General features: G+C 34.4%; 1 protein-coding gene across 1 annotated transcript in view; it reads right to left on the bottom strand.

The window, feature by feature from the left end:
• Nucleotides 1-21,487, bottom strand: part of SKAP2 (src kinase associated phosphoprotein 2) — a 110,002-nt gene that overhangs the window by 69,757 nt on the left and 18,758 nt on the right. Inside the window, exon 4 of the mRNA XM_065752927.1 lies at nucleotides 18,250-18,354. Coding sequence (XP_065608999.1) covers nucleotides 18,250-18,354 — 105 coding nt within the window. The remainder of the gene's footprint in view (nucleotides 1-18,249; nucleotides 18,355-21,487) is intronic.

The raw sequence follows: 21,487 nt of genomic DNA, 5'->3' as shown, positions 1-21,487 counted from the left end.
CACCCATTTCTGAAGATTTCGACAGCAATGACAGTCAACTCCCAAAATTTCAGAGTAGCAAAACAGAGAGGTGCTCCCAGTCTGGTAACTCTCCGTGGAAAACTGACACTAGCTACAAGAGGAGCAGGCACAGGCACTAAATATTTATTCTGATAAAAAGTTCACATGGAATTTCTAGCATAGTTCAACTTACACAAACTGCAATTAAAATACCACAAGAATAAACAAACCTGTCTCTCTTGGAGATTGGTAGGCAGGGATGGAAGAAAAACAAACACTAAAACTGCAGTTACGGGTTTTATGCATACTACCAAAACGTTTTCCTTAAAAGATACTAACCAATGGATACATGAGCAAAAAGGGAGCAAAGCTGAAAACAAGAACTATAATGCTTTTAAGTACAGAGCAACACAAAAGAAAAAAGTAAGTAACAGCCACACTAACAATGATCATGCTAACTCAATAGAACCCAACAGATCCAGTGGCAGTCTTGAAACTTAAACTAATTTGAAAACAGAGAAAGATGAGAATGTAAAGACTTATTCATTTCTTACTAATTTCTAATTTCATGACTTTTTTGATTTTAAAGGCAAAACCAGACTCTTTATGGCATTCTGATATATTTCTCCAATCCAAAAACTGCATCTACAATAATTTGAGTATTGAAATACTTTAATTCTTCTTTTTGTTATTTCAAATTAAACGACTGAGTTCAAGAACTGAAGTACAATAAACAATAGAAAAAATGTTCAAGATACTTCCAAACATTACATTTCTAATTAAATTAGTAGCTCAACAAATACATGTGGATTTTTATACTTGTTGTTCCAAATGCTCACTCAATTAAAAATTCCCAGCATCCCTGAAAACTGACTTTTATGTGACTGACTGAGATACTGGTAAATCCAATGAAAGATGGCAGATGGTCATTTTGGTTGTTTTCTTAAATGCAATGCATCACCTTCACGTTCACATTCATCCCCAAAACCCAACCTGCTGTTTGAATAAGCAAATATATTTTACTTTAGAAACAAATATGTACATCTTGGTGTGAGTGAAATGTAAGAGTTTGATACATTAATATTTATAAAGCACTGCACGAATGCAAGTTAAATTAATGCTTTAAGTTAAAAAAAAAGACATTACCCATTTGCATTTCAACAAGTGAAACTTTTCCATCCATTTGACAGAGACAAGACTATAAAAGGTCTCAAGTTTCTCCAATAAAACTGGAAATTACATCTCAATATTTCGTCAGAGATTAAAAACAGGATTTTAGATGAATTATCTGATACAAAGATGGAAGTGAGGGTGCTGCTTCAAGATCTACAGAAGTAGAGCACTTTAAGACAATTAAATGATTTCCCTGCAGGCAATGTCTTTTCAATCCAAGCTAATGACATCATTTAAGGAGGATGGTCCATTTAACTGAAAGGATCTTTTACAAGGCAGACAGACAGAAGGCAATCCGGGAATGTTTTCAAGGACTTCCCATATTTCAGAATTATAATGGTGAAATGCCTACATCAAAATCTTAAACTCAAACATTAATCAACAGAATGAAAGACTAATTTTATAAGAAAAATGTAATAAAACTCATTTTAAGAAGTTTTCCCTTCATTATTTTTTCCTTTAAAGGAACCAATTCTCTCCTAATGGTAATTATGCTGCTTTGGAGTAATGATAATACTCAGGCAGCTCAGTTTTAGGCTGCTGTTTTTAAAGTGAAGCCAAATCACTTCTATCATTTGCAAGTTGAAGAGCAACTTAAATAAACTGCTGGAAAAGTTCATGAAAGTTAGCTGTGACCTTCCAGATAGAAAGCACATTACATCCTACTGCCTTCCCGATCCTGCTTTATTTTTGGTACGGTCTAGATACCAGCCTTTAAATTGCAATATTTTTTAATTTTATGTTGAGGGGAAGACCTCTCAAATTAACCAGTAAGGGAAAACTCAGTTTTATTAACTGTATCAGTAGTGTAACAGACTGTCATAACTCTTAGGAAGTTCTGGGAGGGCAGTTCCACAACTTGTGCTAACTACATGATATTTCTGATTCTGAAAACCCAAGCAGAATGTTACTGGTTTTGCTGTTTTGTTTTTTAATATTAAAGGAATACCAATGTTTTCCTATAAAAATATTACCAAAATTAAGGTGTTATAGAAAACTTCAAACACCTCTTGTACTTCAGAAGAATGCATCAGCTTAAGCCCAATCCAAGAGAGACTCTTTACCATTTACAGTAACACTCAAAGCCATGGAAGTTGTATACGCATTTGAATGACATCTGTTAATAAATGATGTGGTTCTGAGGATGGAAAAAAAGTCTATCCTATTTCCCTTTAATATCCATTTCAAATTGTCAAAAACTTAGAAAGCTGGAAAGTGTGAGACATAATGAAGAGATCTTCCCATGTAAGCGGGAGCTAGAAAACAGAGCAAGTTCTGGCACTTAACCAGATTCCTTTTGCAATCTTGGACAAGTCAGTGCTACTTTTGCTTCCATTGCTTTTCATCATAAAAGAGAAGCAGTATTCACGTATTTCTAGAAATGCTGTGAAATTATGCTGGTTTCATTGTATTATGCAAAAAAAAAAAAAAATTGAGGAAATTTTGTTTGTTATTTTTCACTTTGGCCTGCTGACTCCTCCCTCCTCCTGCAGACCCCAGCACCATCACATTCCCAAAATAATGTAAGCAGTTCAAGGGAGGGAGAGAGAAGAACCAGAAGGAAGGTTGCAGCATGTAAACTGGGATGTCACATACATAAGCATTTCACAGAAAACTGCATACTTTCTTCTGCAGTAGCTACAGTACATAGCAGCTTGACTGGAAAAAAAAACTGAGGAAAACAGTACAAAAGAAGATTCTTACTTGAAAAAGATTATTCTTATTATCTAAATCAAATTATTTTCCGAGAAAATTTTTATTCCTAACAGCATTGTTTCCTTCTTTTCTCCTTTTTTAATATAAAATCATGTTAGGTATAAATGGTGTTATCTAACACATACAAACAGCTCATTCTAAACTGTGGTAAGTAAGGACATATGTCAAACCAAATATTTTCCTCAGATTGAACACTTCTTGAATTCTCACTTTCTCTCAAAGAATAAAATATCAACCATAAGAAGTAGGTTTAGTTTAAGAACTTACTTACACAATCAAGCTTTTGTCACTTTACCTCTTTCCTTACACTAGGATCTTGGAGATGGTGATAACAAAAGAGAATTGAGTAATTAATTGAGCATAAACAATTTTTGCAAACTCAAAAAGAAAGATCACCTATGTATAAATATGTATATTTATACATCACCTATGTATAAATTCATACCATAGCTATAGTAAATTCTTTAATGGATTATTTCTTGTTTTCCTTTCCTAAATTCGTGTTCTGGGTTTGTGTTTGCTTTTTGTTTTTGTCTTTTTTTGTTTGTTTGTTTGCTTTTTAATTTATTGCCATGAATTATGAAATCTGTTCTGATCTCTGCAGAACCCTGCAACACTTTGCCCACTAGAAAAGAGCTCCACAATCTGGAGATCTCCAGAATCTATTTTCCATCTCTGCATCTCAATCTTATCCTGCAGGTTACCGTAGAATAGCACATGTTTACTGTATGAGACTGTTAAGAAAGCTCTTACAGATGTCTGTGATCAGTAATCAAGAACTATGCTGAATATTAGAGCCTAAATATAATATATAGTAACAAGTAAACCATTTTGCAAAGAATAACAGCACTACATTCCTAACCACCTGGACTTTATCTGAGTTGATAGTTATATTTTTTTTCTAGAAGACAAGACTGCTTTGACAGATTTAATTTCAACGTCTGTTACACATCTCCTGCAGAACCCAGGTCCTGCAGTGGTATATTTGTATATCTGCTTACAAACTTTTTCTCTCGCTTCTTGTTTTTACCCAGATTAGGTTCTCTGAGGCATGGAGTAATTCAAATTAAGTGCACATACACAGAGTCTAGGATTCTAAAGCTGTTTTGATCCAATGAAAATACCTACAGCTAAATCTCAGTTGCAGATTGTGTAAATTGAATTCTCATAAGTAGTCAATGAATCTGTAACTACTAACAATACTGTATGAGAATAAAAATCTGATCATCATAAAGATTGGTTCCTGCACTTGCATCTACAATAGCTATGCTAACAGTCTGAGATTTCCTTGCATAAACCATCAGTTCTGTAAGAACAACATACTCTGACAAATTATTGAAAATCTGGAAAAACTACATTAGAGAGCACTACATGGAAGCCACTCAGAAACATGGAAGTCCTAGAGGACAAAACTCTAGGATCAACTTCTTCATGCATTATCTATACCCCTATGTGTCTTTATATTACTACCAAAGTCCTTTTTAGTGTAATATTAGAAGCATATTGAAAAAATAATAAACTGACTAATCACTCTGCTATTTGCTTGTAGTTCTTGAAAAGCATTTTATTTAATCATCTATATATAAAATAATAACACATGCTGGCTGAAGAAGACATTTCTGAGTGTGGAAGAGAAATACAAAGTTAACTTTGTTCAAAAATGTTCAAAAACCATAGCTTCTTCATCTGTAAGACTATTCTAACACTAGTGTATTAGTGTTCTATTCTAATCATAGTGTAGAAGTCAAGAGAGCTTGATAAATCCTTTGGGACTGAGAGTCAGTTATGAAGAACAGGAGGACCAAAGGAAGCATCAAACCAGAAGGACAAATTATGGCCTCACCTATACTGCAGTAAGAACCCAAATAACTGCTTAAATTGTAACCACATCCTTCCCTATTGTAATGCTTACCTTAGAAAAGCACTATTCTGCTTTCATTCTTAAAAAGCAATGGAGAAATAGTAATTAAAAAAACCACTATTCTACTACTCAATTTATTTGTCAGTTTGCTGATTTATCAGTTTGATTATTATCATTGTTTAAGCTTTTTCAGTTTCACATATGCAGTTACAACTTTTGGGATTTTTAAATGCTTTGACACAGTGTATTTCCTTCTTGTATGGTATTTTCACCACCTTCGTTTATATTCATGATTTTTCTTCATTGAAGGTAATTTTTAATTTAATATCTGATTTGCAACTAACTGCAGAGATATTGGAGAAATTCTCCACCTGAAGTACCTGAGGAGAAGACACTAATTAAAGAACATGGAAATGGAGAACCATAGAACTTAAAGACTGGCCTAGAGATTTAATTGAGGGTTTGATACCCAAGGCGCTTTTCAAAACATAGCAAGCAGCTATTTGGTAACAACATCATATGGTATGATTCACTGTACCTCATTATTATTCCCTAAAAAGGAAAACAAAAACCAAACAGAACTCCCTCAAAATGGCTGTTTCCAAAGGACAAAGGCAATTAAAACAAAAAAAAAAAAAATCCAATGACAGTGTATCAGAGTGGCAAGGGAATTCAAAGATGCCATACACATTAAGCTATATTTCCTAAATTAGGTCTTAAAGGCAAGAATTGTGGATTCCTCTGAGCTGTTTAAATTTACTCCAGGTTTAACGTACCTTGGGAGGAGACTGGATTAACTTAATTGTGCCATCTATGCATCTGTAAAAGTAGAAATCTTCCAGATATTATCTTGTAAAAGGAAAATAAAATGTTTCTAATACAAACACGGCAGTGGTGAAGCCATGCTGCCTTCAGTCTTCATATGTTTGTTGTAATGCATTTACTTCTGCTGATATGGAGCTATACAACTAAAAATGATCCACAATCATTTTACACACAGACTTAATCCGAGATGTTTCTAAAGACTTTGTTTGGTTGGTTTTTTATTTGCACTATGGCTACATTCATATAGAAGCCAGTCACCCAATATCTCAATGATTGTTAATGAAACTGAAAGCCTAATTAGCAAGATGAGGGGACTAACCCCAGCATTCTGGCCCACCTCCAATTTGAATAATTGCATCTACCTATGCAAAAAAAAAAAAAAAAAAAACCTTGTCAGTTCAATTAGGTAATATATTCCTCATATCCTGCTCTTAAATCGCTGGATATTGTTTAGAGTGCTATTGAAAAGGCTACTGCATTGTGCCATGAATAAAGTCACATTTTCATCATAGGTATGAGACAATTCCTACTTACTGTAGTGACTTGTTCAAAAATCCAACTGCTTACAAAAGCTCTTTTTCTTTTTTTTTTTTTAAGCTAATTCATTATGAATTTATTACTGAAAGAAGTATAACATTGGTACAGAACACAGGTAATACCTTAACAAGTATCAAGGCACTAAAACTCAGTCCTCAGGGTGTAAGAATCCCTGTGCTAATTCAGTAACAAGCAGCCACCTTAGCACACTGAGGTAGCTCTGAACATCAGATTTAGACAGAACACCTCTCTCAGCACTCTGCTAAATCTTTCCAGTATGTTAAAACACTCCTCTAAAAATTTATATATGCATCCATCAATGTTAGCTGAAAGAGAAAGAAGTCACCAATCAGCCCTTCCAGAGCCTCCAAAACAATGGTACCTATTCCTACCTCCTGTTCAGTCACATGCACACCCCATAGACCCGTTCCCAGGTTGTCTACCAATTCCCCCTTACCTCTTTCACTCTCTTTCATCCCTCTTTCTTCACCCTAAAAATCTCAAAGAAAACTAAGTTTTGTGTTATGATTTAAAATCATCTGACTAAAAAAATTGCTAATGGAAAAAGAGAATTTAAGACTTTGGTAGGTTTAATGTTTACCTAGAGGGACATCTGGGGTTTATTATTGTCTCACCATTATCCGATTGCTTTCTTCCCTCCTCTTAGCTTCAAATTGCCACTGAAATGGTTATTAGTAAGAGAACTCCTGGATGCTTATGTTAGCCATGCTAGCATGGCCCAGTCCTTTTACTCTGTACTCTTGTTTAATCCTCCCTCGCCCTCAAAAGATAAGGTTTTAAGAGACTACGAAACCCACATTCAAAAGGTGCTTCTCATTGCTTTTACTTATGAAAGGTAAAAGGTATCTTCTATTTAGGAAAACATGCAAGCAGATATTTGCATCAAAAATTCACATTAGCATTAACTGTACTATTTCATGCAACATTTCAGTAACCACATCAGCGATTTATTGCTCCACTATGGCGCTACGGAAACTTCCACAATAAAACACTGGCCAGGAGCGAAAAGAGCTGTAAAGCCATAAAAAAAAAGTTTGCTTTTTTCTTGCCCTGCCCTCCCAGGACTGTAAATCTCAGTCTTTCTTTTTCCTAAATTGTCTTAAGGATTACCAGCGTTATAAATACCTTTGCCTTCCCCTGACAAGACATTTTTTTCTGTAGATTCACTTCCTGTAGGAAACATTACATTGAGAAGTACACACACACAGAGTATTAAAATTGCAACCACTGCCATGCTTCTATTAGTACATTTAAAAATACGCTAAAAACAGGACAGCTTTCACTCTATCACCACCTTCTGTAAAAGGAATGTCACTCTAGCATGGGAGATGGTAATATATACATCCAAGAAGCCATTTCAAAATACAGCCGAAAATAATTTCCACTAAGTAGATCTGCTGGGGGAAAAGCTGTGCATGCCAACAATTAAACCTAAGTGTGCATCTGTCTTTTAAATATGCATAGCAGCAATAGCTTAAATGCAGGAGTTCAAACTGTGGACTGCTCTTGCTGCATATACAGATTTGTATAAGACAATACTAAATTAAGAAGTATACAAAAGACAAACAAAAAATTGGTTGTAAACTCTTCTGCATTGCAAAGATTCCTTTTGTCTGTCAATCAACAGGGAAGTATTATTCCACCATCACAAAAGGAAAACCTTTGGAGGCAGCATAGGTCTGTGTGTTGTGCAAATGTGCAGTTGCTAAGAAGCAAATATGCTCCTCTTCTAATCAAATAGCCCAGCTCAGCAATGCTGCTGGCTTGGGGCAAGAAGCAAATTCCACCAGCCACAAACTTAGAAACAGTCTTGAATTATTTGTTGCTGACCGCTGGCTGAACCCTGTCCTGATGAGCACCATCACCATTAGCCACTTCTCAGTGTATTCCATCAACCGATGGCAATAGCAGCATGCTGCAGTTCAGGCTACAAGAAATTGATCAAACAGGGTAATGAGACTATTTCTTCATGGAGGTTATTTTAAATGAATATAAATATTTTCTTTCTACATAATTTGCCACAAAAGGTCACTGAACTCCCCGTGATTCTAAAGAAAAATGCTGTAGTATCCCCTTTATATATTTGAGTTAGGATATCGCCAACAAACAATTCTGGGCATTTTTGATGATCGTGTAAATCTTAATGAGGTGGCATCCCAGCCAATTGATTAGCAGCAGCATTTTATCTTTGCATTTAGTTATGAACAAAAAGAAGGTTTGATTCTATTTTTGAAAATCACGTTACACCAACCCCCTTAAAATCGTTTGTGAGAGAACATACTTTGCACAGCTAAAGACTTCTGCTATTATAATAGATCATGCATATTTAGCTATACTGGCCATCATTTGCTTTATAGCTGTCGCTGAATATTCTTTCAGCTGAACTCGTACGCTAGAAGCACCCGCTTTGTGTCAGAGTCAGGTTACTGATAAGGAGACCCAATGTTCAGACCCTTTGCCTTTCCACTTTTTCTTTAAAAGTCTACTATGAAGAGGAAAGATCTTTGGAATTTAATTCAAATCAACTGCTATGAAAATCTCACCAAGGCCTTCTTTGTCCCATTTAAGATTTTTAGCCCTATCATTTCCAGTACTGGGCAATTTCTCCAGTGCCAGGAAAGAACAATAATATTGATTTAAAGAAAAACTGAATTGTATTTTATTAACACAGACATTACACTAGGGTAGCAGTACAACTATAATAAATAAATAACGCATGTTATTTTCTACTTTTAGCATTAATAATATAAAAGTACTCCAACAGGCCACTAAACAAACTGTGTTTCAGAGTTCATAAGGTTAAAACTGTTCAGGGTAAGACAGCTGAAAAAAATAAAAATTAAAAAAAAAAATCAGATTTACACCCAGAGAAGATTATAATTCATCTGAGACATGTCATTTGAAAACAGTGGCTAAAATAAAAACATTATCCAATGAAAAGAAAGGATTAAAAAGAACTAGTTAGCCTTGTCCTAACAAAAGTTTATGTAACAGAGAACACTTAAGATTATTTTTTTTAATTCACCCAAAATACTCAAAGCTCTTTTTTGTTTTTATTTTTGAAGTAAATAAAAACGTGCTAGTTGAAATGCTATTATTCGTATTATGCCAGGATATTCAGGTTTATGTATATATATTTATATATGATAAATAAAAAGTAAATTAAACAGTGAATAACAACAAAATAGATTAATTGAGATTATTCTCTTCCCACTTCATTTGTTCATTAAAATACTATTTAGGGAGCAGGGTCTTCTAACTCATCATACTGTCTTTATATTTAAGTAAGACCTGAATAGAAAAATACTCTGATGTGTTTGCTCTACTGAGCTATCAATTTCTAGAGGTTTATTTTTTGTAATAAAATACATACACAAAATTTAACAAAGAGACTTGGTTGGCTGGGTCTTCAAAAACATAAGGCCTGTCTCTTCTGTCACACAGACCTTATTAGAATATGGTCTATTATATCAGAATTCTGACAACCATTCATCTGTAATTTCTTTATGAAATGAAAGTTCTCAGGAATGAAAGAAGAGCAAATTCCATCTTACTGTTGAAGTGCTATAATAAACTGAAGTCACAAGCTAGTACTTTTTAAAATGTAAAAAAATGATAAACTGTTTTAAGGTGAGCAAAACAAAAAGCAAATTCCTACACAAATTCCTGTTTTTTCTAAAAAAGAAAAAAAAAGAAACCAAACATTAGCAGTTCCTTACAGAGGCCAAAAAAAAAAAAAAAAACCAACAATACTTACTTCAGGGATAAAAATAAAACAACTAAAACCAAAACAATCAACATCCACTAGCAGAAGACATCTCATCAACTGACTTCTATTTGACAAAAATCAGTGGAAACAGCTAAGAAGCCAATACAAATTCTAGTGCCAAGTAGCCAGATGGCACTGCTGGAAAAATTATATCCACAGACTGGCAGCTTGATCCCATGATTATTGCCCAAGGGAGGAGGAAGAGGAAAACAAGAGGTATTTGAGCGTGATGGACTAAATCAATTATCACCAGCTCACTATGGCATATTCACATTATTTTTGTACCAAATTCTAAATATCACTCAAACAAATGAGGACACTGGAAGATTCTAGATATCTAAGAGAGAAGAAAAATGCATGCCACATATTAAAAAAAGCAGTGCATCTAAGCAAGCCTATACCGGCTGCATGGCATAGTCCCTAATACTGCCAAATGAAAATTTGCAGATGTTTGTGGTTAACAAGTAAAAACGAAGCATTTTATTTTGCAGGATTTATTTACTGCTTTATAACTCAAATGCTGCATATACAGATTACAGAAGAAATCTATGCACTTGTCAATATTATGTCTGCATTCTTTTGTGTTTAACTTGCAGGTATACTACACAAATACAGAATAACCATCTTGCTAAAATATTCCCAAAATCTTGGATCTAAGTTGGTGATAATCTAACCAATTCTTCTTCTGTTAAAATGCAGCACTAAAGTCAGTTTCTGAAGAAGCTACTGAGGGGAGAAAAAGTATCCCATTCTTAATTAAACATAAGGAAATTTTTTTAACCCTACCACTCTCGCTGAAATACAAATTCAAATTACTGAGCACAAAATAGAAAGAACTGTAAGAACATAATTTTTTTAGTTATTTGTTGTTTTGGTGGGTTGTTTTTTTTTTGAGGGAGGGCGGGAGGGGCAGTGGTTGTTTGTTTATTTTGGAGGGGAGGTGCTTTGTTAATTTGTTTTGCTTTTTAATTTGAATTCAGTGACACCATTTCTATTAATTTATTCCTCAGGCAACTGTAAAATTAAGGTCCAGGTCCCCGTGTCCTGTACCTGCTCTTGGGAAGGAACAATTCATTCGTTATCTACCAAAGAAGACTTAGGTCACCATCACTTGTCTTTACATTCCCATTTTATAACACACTACAAACATCCTTCTGAGGCCAATCACATGCATTCAACATTTATCATTCCCTTTGCCTCTTCAATACAAGGTGGCAAGGCACAATAGCAGACACATGAGGCACACAAATTAACTGCATTTTTGAATATGTATTGTGAATATTTTGTATATTACCCAATATACAGAAACACAAAATTTGACTGTTGAAGAACAGGAAGAAGGTGTTTTCTACAAAAACTGGGATACCTCTGGAAAGTCAGTGTCAGACTATGATGCAGTTCCCATTAAATAAGTAATGTACATTCAGGTAGGCAGAGAGAATATTCAAGGAGGAATCCATGAAAATCTTTTTTTGACAAGAAAAGGTTTTAGCCCATTTTGCATTACAAGATCATTCATGACTCCTTGCCCAGAATGAGCCCCAAAGTATTTCTGTTGACCAATAGAAGCAAAGACAGGGTTAACATACTGGTATAGTAACTGGGATAGTACCTCTCATTGTTGTGATAGAGGTGAATAGGTTCTGAATAACATTAAGAAACTGTAGTAATAATTTCAGTTTTGAGAGAACTCAATATGCAATATTTTGGTCTAGTACTCTATGCTCTTAATCCCACTCTTGAATATAATTCAAGTGAATATCCACAAAAAATTACTGAGCAAAGTATCAAACCAATACTGTCTAGTGACAAATGTCAGCAGGAAGTATAGCTCCTGCTGCAATTTTTTAAGCAGTGAACAATGTCTGCAAGTTATTCTTGTCAATAATGAACTTGTCCATAGTATGGGTATCTTCAACATTTAATTTGCAATGTTTGTTTCTTTTTTACACAGCACTTTAATAAGCTTTTTAATGACACAGACTTTACTTTTCCATTCAAATTTAATCTCAAAATTCATAAATGTTAAACCATTGCAACTTCCTTTCATAAAAAGAAACAAACACAAATCCATTAAAATAATGCCTGTATTGCACCATACTTGAGAGTTAACAGGTCCTCCTTCAACTTGCTCAAACTCTACAAATGCATTTGCACCTCCACTGAAAGCACTCATCAGTTAAACTACAAAAACATACATGTGGGGAAAACCTTTTACTTAGTGTAGTCATACACTTTCATGCATATACTGAATTAAATATAAACAAAATCCCAACAGTCAATTCTGAGGAAAAGTCTACACCAAACAATACTGAACAGTATATGCTGAAGACTGACCCATCACTCTGACTTGGTAGACACCAAAAAACAAACAAAAAACCTGTTGGACTTGTTTACTAGAAGGGTATTAGATTGGATTATCACCGACCTCAAGATGCCACTGAGAAACTTAAATGAGAATGCTGCTTCATGGTACAACTCACAGAAACACATGGAAACTTCATCTCCCTGGTCCGGCAAGGGATGGAGTAAGGAACAGAATAGAAGCTGACTTGCCACGTAACACGAAGGATCGTGAATTTAAAGAAAACCAGAAAGTAAAAATTTCTACAGCTAAGTGTTAATAAGGTCCTAAACCTACAATTGAACATCCTACTCCATATAAAGGAAGCTGAAGAAAAAACTTCTCTCTTTCTTTTTATTTCTATTTTTTATTTCTATTTATTTCTATTTATTTATTCATGAACTGACTGAACTAGACCTAGAAAAACACTAGCCCAACCAGAAAAATAAATTAATTGGAAAAAATATATTTATTTTCAGCTTTCTCTTCTTTTTAACAATATTCAGATATCTTGAATGAAACTATGATGTAATTTGAAAGAATGGGTCAAACAAGTTATTTGTGTTTATTGTTGATATTGTCCCGTCTAGTGGTAGAGCATACATGGCTGTTTTGTTATTGCTCAGTCACTGAAGCAACATAGATGAAATAGAACGAGCAACAAACCATGTCATTTCTCCCATGGGAGAAAGGTAAATGTTAAAAGAACACAGGGGTTTATTGTTTAATAGCAAGTTTTTCATCATGATAATTAGAAGTTCAACTGTTTTAGTATCATCAATTTGTACACACCGTTAACCTACACGGTATCATTTTTAACTTTACCATTGACTTTAACAGGCCTGGAAATGCACTCGAAATTTCTGTTTCCTGACAGAAATTAATCCCTTCTGTTCTATCCAAATGGTTTAAACCAAAAATAATCAGATTAGCTTTCCATATTTCAAATGCTTTTTTTTAAAACATCTTTCTTTTCCAAAATAAGTAATTACTGCTACATTCACTGCTATGGATCCTGTAAACAAACAAACAAATAGCTTGGTTGCTTGCTTTTTTCCACAGCAGTTAAGTTTGAAGAGTTACAAAACCTCTTTTCAGTCTTTGAATACATACATGAGAGAAGGAAAAGAAAGGAAACAAGCCATTGCCATGTCTTTTATGGACAAAAGGGAATAAAACACCAATAATAATGGTAAGAAAAAAACAACAATAAGAAAAGTTTAGGACATGTATCCACTAGTAAGAAGCGCAGTGCTGCACTGGGACAAACTGCCAGGGAAAGATAGTGAAGTTGCAATATTTGAGATTTATTTATTTTTATTTTTATTTTATTTTATTTTTTTTTTTTAGGAAAGATGGGACAGGTGCCTGCCAAAAATCATTTCGAGCATGGTAAGGATAATATATTTACTTGACTGTAACAACTCTCCTGTCCAACAAGGAGCTAAACTTCTATACATCTTTTGACTATTATTTCACACACAACAAGGTTAACGCTCTCTTCTCTAAACAGATTTGAACTTGGGAATTTATACACACCTGTTCCCACATGCCCCATTTAACTTGGGAAGAGAGATTAAAAGCAGCCATAAGCTGAATTTGCAAAATATTCTTCATGGCTCGAGCTGCTCTTTAGGACATTTTACTTTTCATTGATTCTACCAACCTGCAAAGATTTTAATCTGGATGACATGGATCAAAATGCCCCTTCCTAGAAAACACTGAAGACTGCAGATTTACGAATCGCCCATAAGCGTCTCAGCCTATCTAATCTCCTGACATTCTCACTCTATTTAAGAATTTTCTACTAAAAAAGCATATTTTATTCATATGCTATAGTCAAATAGGATAATTTGAAGACCATACAAGTCCCCAGACATATTTTTAGTACTTTCATCTTCACATGCTCAAGGCAATATTTCTAGATTATCCATAGAAACGAAGGTGACCTAAATTATTTTACCGGCATTCACTGTGATCTTTTTAAATCCAGTAATTACTAAATCACACACACTATGCAGAGTTAACCGTAGACATATCTTCTTCACAAGTGTTATGTTCACTCACAATAGTTAAAAGTGACAGAAGTTGTGTTCCTTAATAGTAATGGCATTACCTAGCATGGAATCACATTTCTACATCATTAACCGATGGTTTTACAATTAAAAAAAACATAATAGGGATCATAAAAGATTATGCTGTTAAAGTTTAAGAATGTTTCAGTATGGCATTAAACCTAGATTTCATATCAACCTAAGGCACCTGAAAACTAAACAAGACAGTAACATTTTTCCCATTAACATGACAACTTCATTGTCAATTAACACCTCAACTAAAATTAAGTTTGCCAACAACTTAAAAAAGTGAAAAAGACTAAGTATTTCAGTATGCTTTGTTTCCTAATGAACCTAGAGATGTATTTTCCATTACTTATGTTCTTTAGCATACAGATGGAAGAGGAGTAAGAAATTACAAGGCATAACATTGTTATACAGTGTACTATACAAAAACCTGTCATTTAAGTTGCAAGAAACCTAGTCATCAATAAGTGAAAAAAGACACCACTCAAAAATCAATTATGTTGAGTCTTTTGTATAGAGAAGTAGTACACCTTTCAGGCAACTGGTATTAATGAGCAGACATGGCTATAGAATCTCCATCTGTTTTTCTGACAAAGCTGTGACTACTCCAGTCTCTCATTGAAATTCCATTAATCTGGTGCACCAAGGACCAATGCGAAAATCAAAACTCCATCTAACCCTTTATCAGCTCACAATAACCTACAAGTGAACTCTGCCTGTTAGCATACAGCAAGTTATGATTTTGCTATCAATCAGGCTGTTAGCCAATAAAAAAAAATCAAGTTAAGAACTGAGTGCCTGGCAGTGCTGTTTTGTTTTGTCTGTCTTGGGTTTGGGTTTGTTATTTTATTTGGGGCTTTGTTGTGTTTTATCCCTCTTCCAATTTCTGTAGGGTGTCTGGACACGTAAGCCTATGCATCATTCTCCTTCGTTGTGATTTAATTGCTGCCAGCAATCAAGTCAAAGCATCACTGAAGTGTGCTTGAATTTCATTAGAAGATATAACTTATGCTACTTTCCTACAGTACCTAATAAACCATAAAGAAACCAAAACACATATGGCTTGAGGGAATAACTGGAAAATTAGGTGGCCATTTGGGAACGGAGTGAACTTTTGAACCAGAGGAACAGAGAAAAAGAAATATTAAAAGGAAAGACAGACTTAGAATGCACACAGAGACGTGTGGGTTTGACCTTTTCAGTACCTAGAAAATTACATTAGCATTATGAAAAATACATATCATGTTTAGAGTTTATAATCCATCAAAGTTTAGATACTTTGTTAGTGCCTACCATAAGGTAAAAGTCAAAAGGACAACATAACAATCAGATTTGACAAAAGGCCTTTAGGTGACCTGTGCTAATTTAGTTATCCCATACTTATTGTTAAATGGATTATCTCTCGTGTAATTAATACATCATTAGACAAAGGTCACACAAAAACTCCAGGATTTTACAATCAGTGTAATGTACACGTAATACACTAATTCTTTATCTGTTACCAAGTGGGTGCCCTCACAAATTATACTTAGACGATAATGCAGCAAAGCCAAGCAATGATGCTTTCAGTAGGCATACAAATCTTGAAGCTTTTAATTCAAGCATATAAAGGTACAAAAACATGTATATACATTTTTGTTTTTCAAACAGCAAACATGCTTCTAAGGTTTATATAAATAATACGAATACACTCAAAGAATGCTTCTCCATTTAGTTACCTACAGTTAGGCCCCTCTATTAATGCTGAGAGCCTTGATTCTACACAAATGAGGTTTTACAGCTACACACAGCTCTGCTGAACTAAACTGGTAACGGCATAAGACCAAATGTCTGCCCTATGGATTCAGCTGCTTGACTAGGCTTGAATATTGAGGATTAACAGATTACTGAAAAATAAAAATACAGTGCTAAGCTTCTACAAACCCAATCATGCCTACGAAAACTGAAACAAATTGCATCTCTGAGGATCAATTCACTTATACAATTCTCTTATAGGATTCCTCTAACATGGATTTTCATACATAGTCTATGTGGCTATTTTTGAATGATGCTCTATATATGTTAAAATCAAAGTGCTCTTAAAATGACACACTAGACATTCAATGTGGAAAAAAAAGAAAATTTCTAAAATAAATATAAGTATTTGCAGATCAAAATTTCCCACTTTTTCCTCATGCTGGGCTTTCCTTAGGTAACTAAAGAGAACTAATCCAAGAATGTAGAAAGAATAATGAGGTAACATCACCTTAAATGTAACAATCATACCCCACCATATTTCCACGCAAAACGTTAATGAATTAGCCAAGATAATGATGGGCAGGTACCAGACCTAGTCTCATAATTACAACTTCAAAAATGAACTAAAAATTAATTATTTATCTGTATAAAATCATATAGTAATTTATACACTCTGGTATCAGCATTCTTCAGCTATTCATTTAGTTTTATGAACGTTACCACTTTTTTCTTGATTAACTTGTTTTGAAACAAATATATAATCATATCTCCTATTAAAAAGTCATACAGTTTTGTCAGAAACCCTTTATGCAATCAGTACCATGTTATTAAGTTACAATTAGAAATAATGTTGAGATTATGTTTGTAAGCAAAAATAAATAAATGGAAAGTTGCATTCATCTGTAGTTTGGAAAATTAGCTTGGCTTTTCTAAAAGCCATATTCAATTTGACTGATAATTACATTTCAACAAGAAAGCAAAAAGGCTTGTTTTTATTTAGTAGAAGGTCACATTGCTGAAATACAACAAGCTCGATATAAAAAAAGTGTGATTATTATTGCTACATGTTTTACAGAGTTCTGAATATAAAAAAATTGTGTTATTTTGAATCAGTGGTTAGAAGGTTTATCACTTATGCATGTACTTGACTTATCCCTGTTCTGCAATAGACATAATTTTATACCTCATAAAAGCAATTTATGTTTCCAAAGGGAATAATCTGGATAACATAAAATGTGGAGTGCTATGTTGCGGGAAGCATATTTTCATTCAGCAATTGTATTTCGAGAATGAGCTGCACAGTTTGATCATCATATCATGTCAGAAAACATCATTCACCAGCAAGTCTAACTTCTAGTGCCACAAATTAATATACATCGTTAATTTATTTATACATATACTTAATTTACTGCCTTGTATTATACATAGAAGGTTTTTAATATTATTTATACAATAAATGAACCTCAAAAACATGGACACTTGTTTGGACGCAAGCTTGTTAGGTATTGAAATACTCAATTGTTCACGTCTTCAAAACAGCCACATTTAGCATTATATTTAATGAATACAAACCAAAACAACATGGAAAACAGCTATGGAACCTAGATTTTCCTCTTTTTTATGCAAACTCAAATTTAAAATGTATACAACAAAAACATTCTACAAAAGACTATCTTAAAGCAAGGAAACACTGTAGGAATAATTAATTTAATATTTTATGAACCTATTCTGCATGGAGTTTGCAGGAAAATATCAATCACATAAACTGTTCCATTATTTATATGATAAATAATACAGTAAGCCATTAAGTACCACAATAAAATTAAGCAAGAATCTGATAATGTTGAATTAACAAACAATTTGTTAGTACAAATATTCACACTGCTTTAGCCACTGATCCATCTATAAAAATATATGCATCTATGGAAGATGTTTTGTTATGAGAAAGTGTGGATTTGAAAAAAAGCATGCAAATTTATGACAGCTTCACTATGCTCTCAGACCACTAGAGAGAGCTCTTCTGTTCCTTTAAAGGTTCTTGTAAAGGTAAGAAAGCTGTCCAGCTGTGATGCTTATCTGTTTATCTGATTTTCAACACTAACATTCTCATCACGAGACTCCCATTACAAGAGTTTGTAGCAAACTGGCAAATCTAGTAAATTCTAAGATAAACAGTGTCACATACCATCAGAATGTGCTTCATCCTCTTTATCATATCGGTCAGATGCTATTGAGGCACTGTCAGGAGGTGAAGAAAAGCTGCTCTCTGACTCTTCTTCATCTTCTACTTCTGTAAAGTAAAAAAAAACCCTCCCATTACTAGCTAATATAGTCTTTGATGCAAACACAATCTAAAGGAGACTATTTCCATTATAACTGAATAACAGCATCTCATTATTAAGGAGAATCTTTATTATTTTGAAGACAAAAGTTACCATTTCCCCTGCACCTTGTACTTCTGCACTGCTGTTCTGGAGCAACACGCTAATTGGCCAAGGACAATTCGTTGGGGTGGTTTTCTTAAACACTGTCCTATAACAAACCTTCTTCCCAGTGCTGCATAACTGACAGGGTGGGAAAAAAATTAAAAAATAAAAAAGTGGGCAAGAGTAAACACTGTCAGGATGAGAAATGGGCAGTGTCAACACCAGACGTCTTCCTTATCTAAGTGCAGAGAAGATCTGGGATCTGCAGCAACTTCCTTCCAGAGGTCCGCCCAACTACTTCTGGTGACACTTTGTCGCCCTCTGCCCACTTTCAACGTTCTTCACCATAAATAGGGGCACTCTGCAAACACAGTGTTCTCTGTACTCCTCCCACAACACTAAAGATGGGATCACCTTCTGAGAGCACCCAGACCAAAGTGGTGTCTTAATGCAGCACTGTAGCAATGAATTTCTCAAACAACATATACAAAACGTTATTAGCTGAATTGCACGCAATCAATACTGAGCAGAGCTTATTAAATGTTGGAAAATAAAGAGAAATTGCTACAGTTTAACTTTTTTGTTTAATTAGACAATTTATTTTTTCTCCCAAAATGCAGTATACTTTTTTCAGTTTTGTTTGTTTGTTCTCATAGCAACTAGGTATAAAAGTGCTGGGAAAAAAATTACAGGACATAAAGGAGGGGGGAAAGTGAAAATTAGAAAGAAATCACAACCTGAACCACCTGATTTTATTTTTATTTTTTTTAAAAAAAGCAGTTTTGGAAAATAAGAAACATCCAATAATTAAAGTTGACACTGTCATCAAACCCAAATCATAATTGTGATGCTCCAACAGATCAAATAAATAGCCCTCAGATTTCTTAAAGTATATCAAGAAAAATGGATCGAGCACTTCCTTTGGGCAAATTCACATGCAAAAGCTTTCCAGAGCTCTCTGGACATGCTTCTCTATTCAAATTTTCTTGTTTGGAGCACTGTATCACACAGCTAATTTATAAACTCCCAAATAAACCCTCATGCACAGTGAAATTATTCTCTGCATCCATAGAAATCAGTTGGGCTGACTAGCTGTGGCTGAACATTTTATTCCTTTATTTCCTACATAATAATGTAAAATCATGGAAAATTCAGTTCTATACCCAGTTCATAGCAAAAAAAAAATATTTTATTTTCAGATTTTTTTTGTTTGTTTTTGCTTTACTGAAATTTCTATAACCCAAAATTCCTAAACAAATTGTATTTTCCTTTCATTAATTTAGTATACTTTTCTGGGCAAAGATTTCTTTCAAGTCCCAGTACCAGACAACTACTGCTTAGAATGTGAACCTGATTCCAATCTATTTTTGACACAGCCGACTTCCGGTGGCACTCCAGCTACTGTGTTAATCTGATCAAAATATTTGCATTTCATCACACCTGTCAGACCAATCAGAAGTAAATTATCCATCTCCAGGATTCACTCCTTCAACCAAACAGAAAGCCACAGAGCAGTGAGCATGCAAACAGAAAAAAATTATGCCATATTTACAATCTGCACAATCATCATTCACTCTTACGTGCAAGAGACCAGTTGCCTCTCACTCTCTGTGCATATATATACATTAAATAGACACATTACAAACAGGCTGTATAAGGAGCAGACATGCTCTCAGGAGTTGTTGCACTCTTTTTGTGCCTTAAGCTTTTACTAGCACTAGAATGCAAAGAATCTAAAGTATATATGAATAACCCACCTTCAGATCTCTGGATTATCAGTAAAAAAAAGCCCTTTTACCTGCTATACACTCATTTGGTGCCAGAATAAATTTTAAATATTAGCCTGTGTTTTTAGAGGAAAACATTTCCACAAACAACCAAGTCCAGCAATCAAAAGCCACAGACTGAACAATAAGAGTACACCTCACTATATCTGAACGTGTAGCAATCCTGCATGACCTACAGGAGAGCACACACAGAAAGGAATCATTTCCATAGGGTTTTACTCCATTCAGCAATGCACTCTTTTAGAGAAGTTGTGGTTTTTTTTGTGTGTGTGTGAAAAGCTCCCATGGGTGCACATTTAGCCCATTCTTCCACCAGGCTACATTGTTGGCATTTTCTAATTATAGTAAGGGTTTTGGAGTCAGTAAACCTTTGTGTTTTGAAATCAAATAATTTCCTGATGATCTAGAAAAGATGAGCTTTTCAATATAAAATACATATTTAGTGCACCCCCTGCTCTAAACATTCTCAGGTATACATTTTACCTGAAAGAACAAAAACCAGGTGGGCATTAAAGGCAGATTTATAATAAAACAAATACCCATCCCAAGACCATAATATCCAAATTCAAAATAATCTTCAAACAACACAGAAGTTACTGTGAACAAAATAGGTATACACAATGTCTTTACGGAGTTTATGATCAAAAAAGCATGCATTAGATGTTGAATTCTAAACAGAGGCTTGAAGACAATGAAAAAGAAGATGAGAAAGATAATCAGAATAAATACACAGATCCCATGTTGTGCAGTAGTACATCTAGGCATCCCAACTTTTTTTGTGTCAAAAATGTGGAGAACAGGTCACAGGCACTAAAAGAGTCACAAGTAACCTGCAGCCACACAGGACTAAGTTAAGCCAAAAACTTTCAGTTTTTGTTCTAGATTAAACAGAAGTATTTTAAGTGTATATTATGCACTGAAATGTAATCCTTAACTCATCTGTCATGAGCTGCAGTCAGCTGTTGATGGAGAGCTGACTCAACATGCTCTGCAGCTTTAACACGCAGTGTTTCACAGTGCTTTTGTGCTCACACGGAAGAATGTCTAGAGGCTACTATCAGCCTTGGGTTTTGGCAGGGTTAAAAGACAGTTTAGGAGTGCATGCTATTAATACATAAGGATATTGCTCCTGACAGTTTACAGAGAGGCTTCCCGCTGATTCTGTGGGGTCCCCTGCATTCCCACTCTGAATGATCTCTTCCTTTTCTCC

The sequence above is a fragment of the Cyrtonyx montezumae genome, unplaced genomic scaffold, assembly GCF_038088225.1.
Source record: "Cyrtonyx montezumae isolate F1298 unplaced genomic scaffold, pur_monq_1.0 scaffold_8, whole genome shotgun sequence".
In the NCBI taxonomy this organism is placed as follows: domain Eukaryota; kingdom Metazoa; phylum Chordata; class Aves; order Galliformes; family Odontophoridae; genus Cyrtonyx; species Cyrtonyx montezumae.
This window is presented reverse-complemented; position numbering and strand designations above follow the sequence as displayed.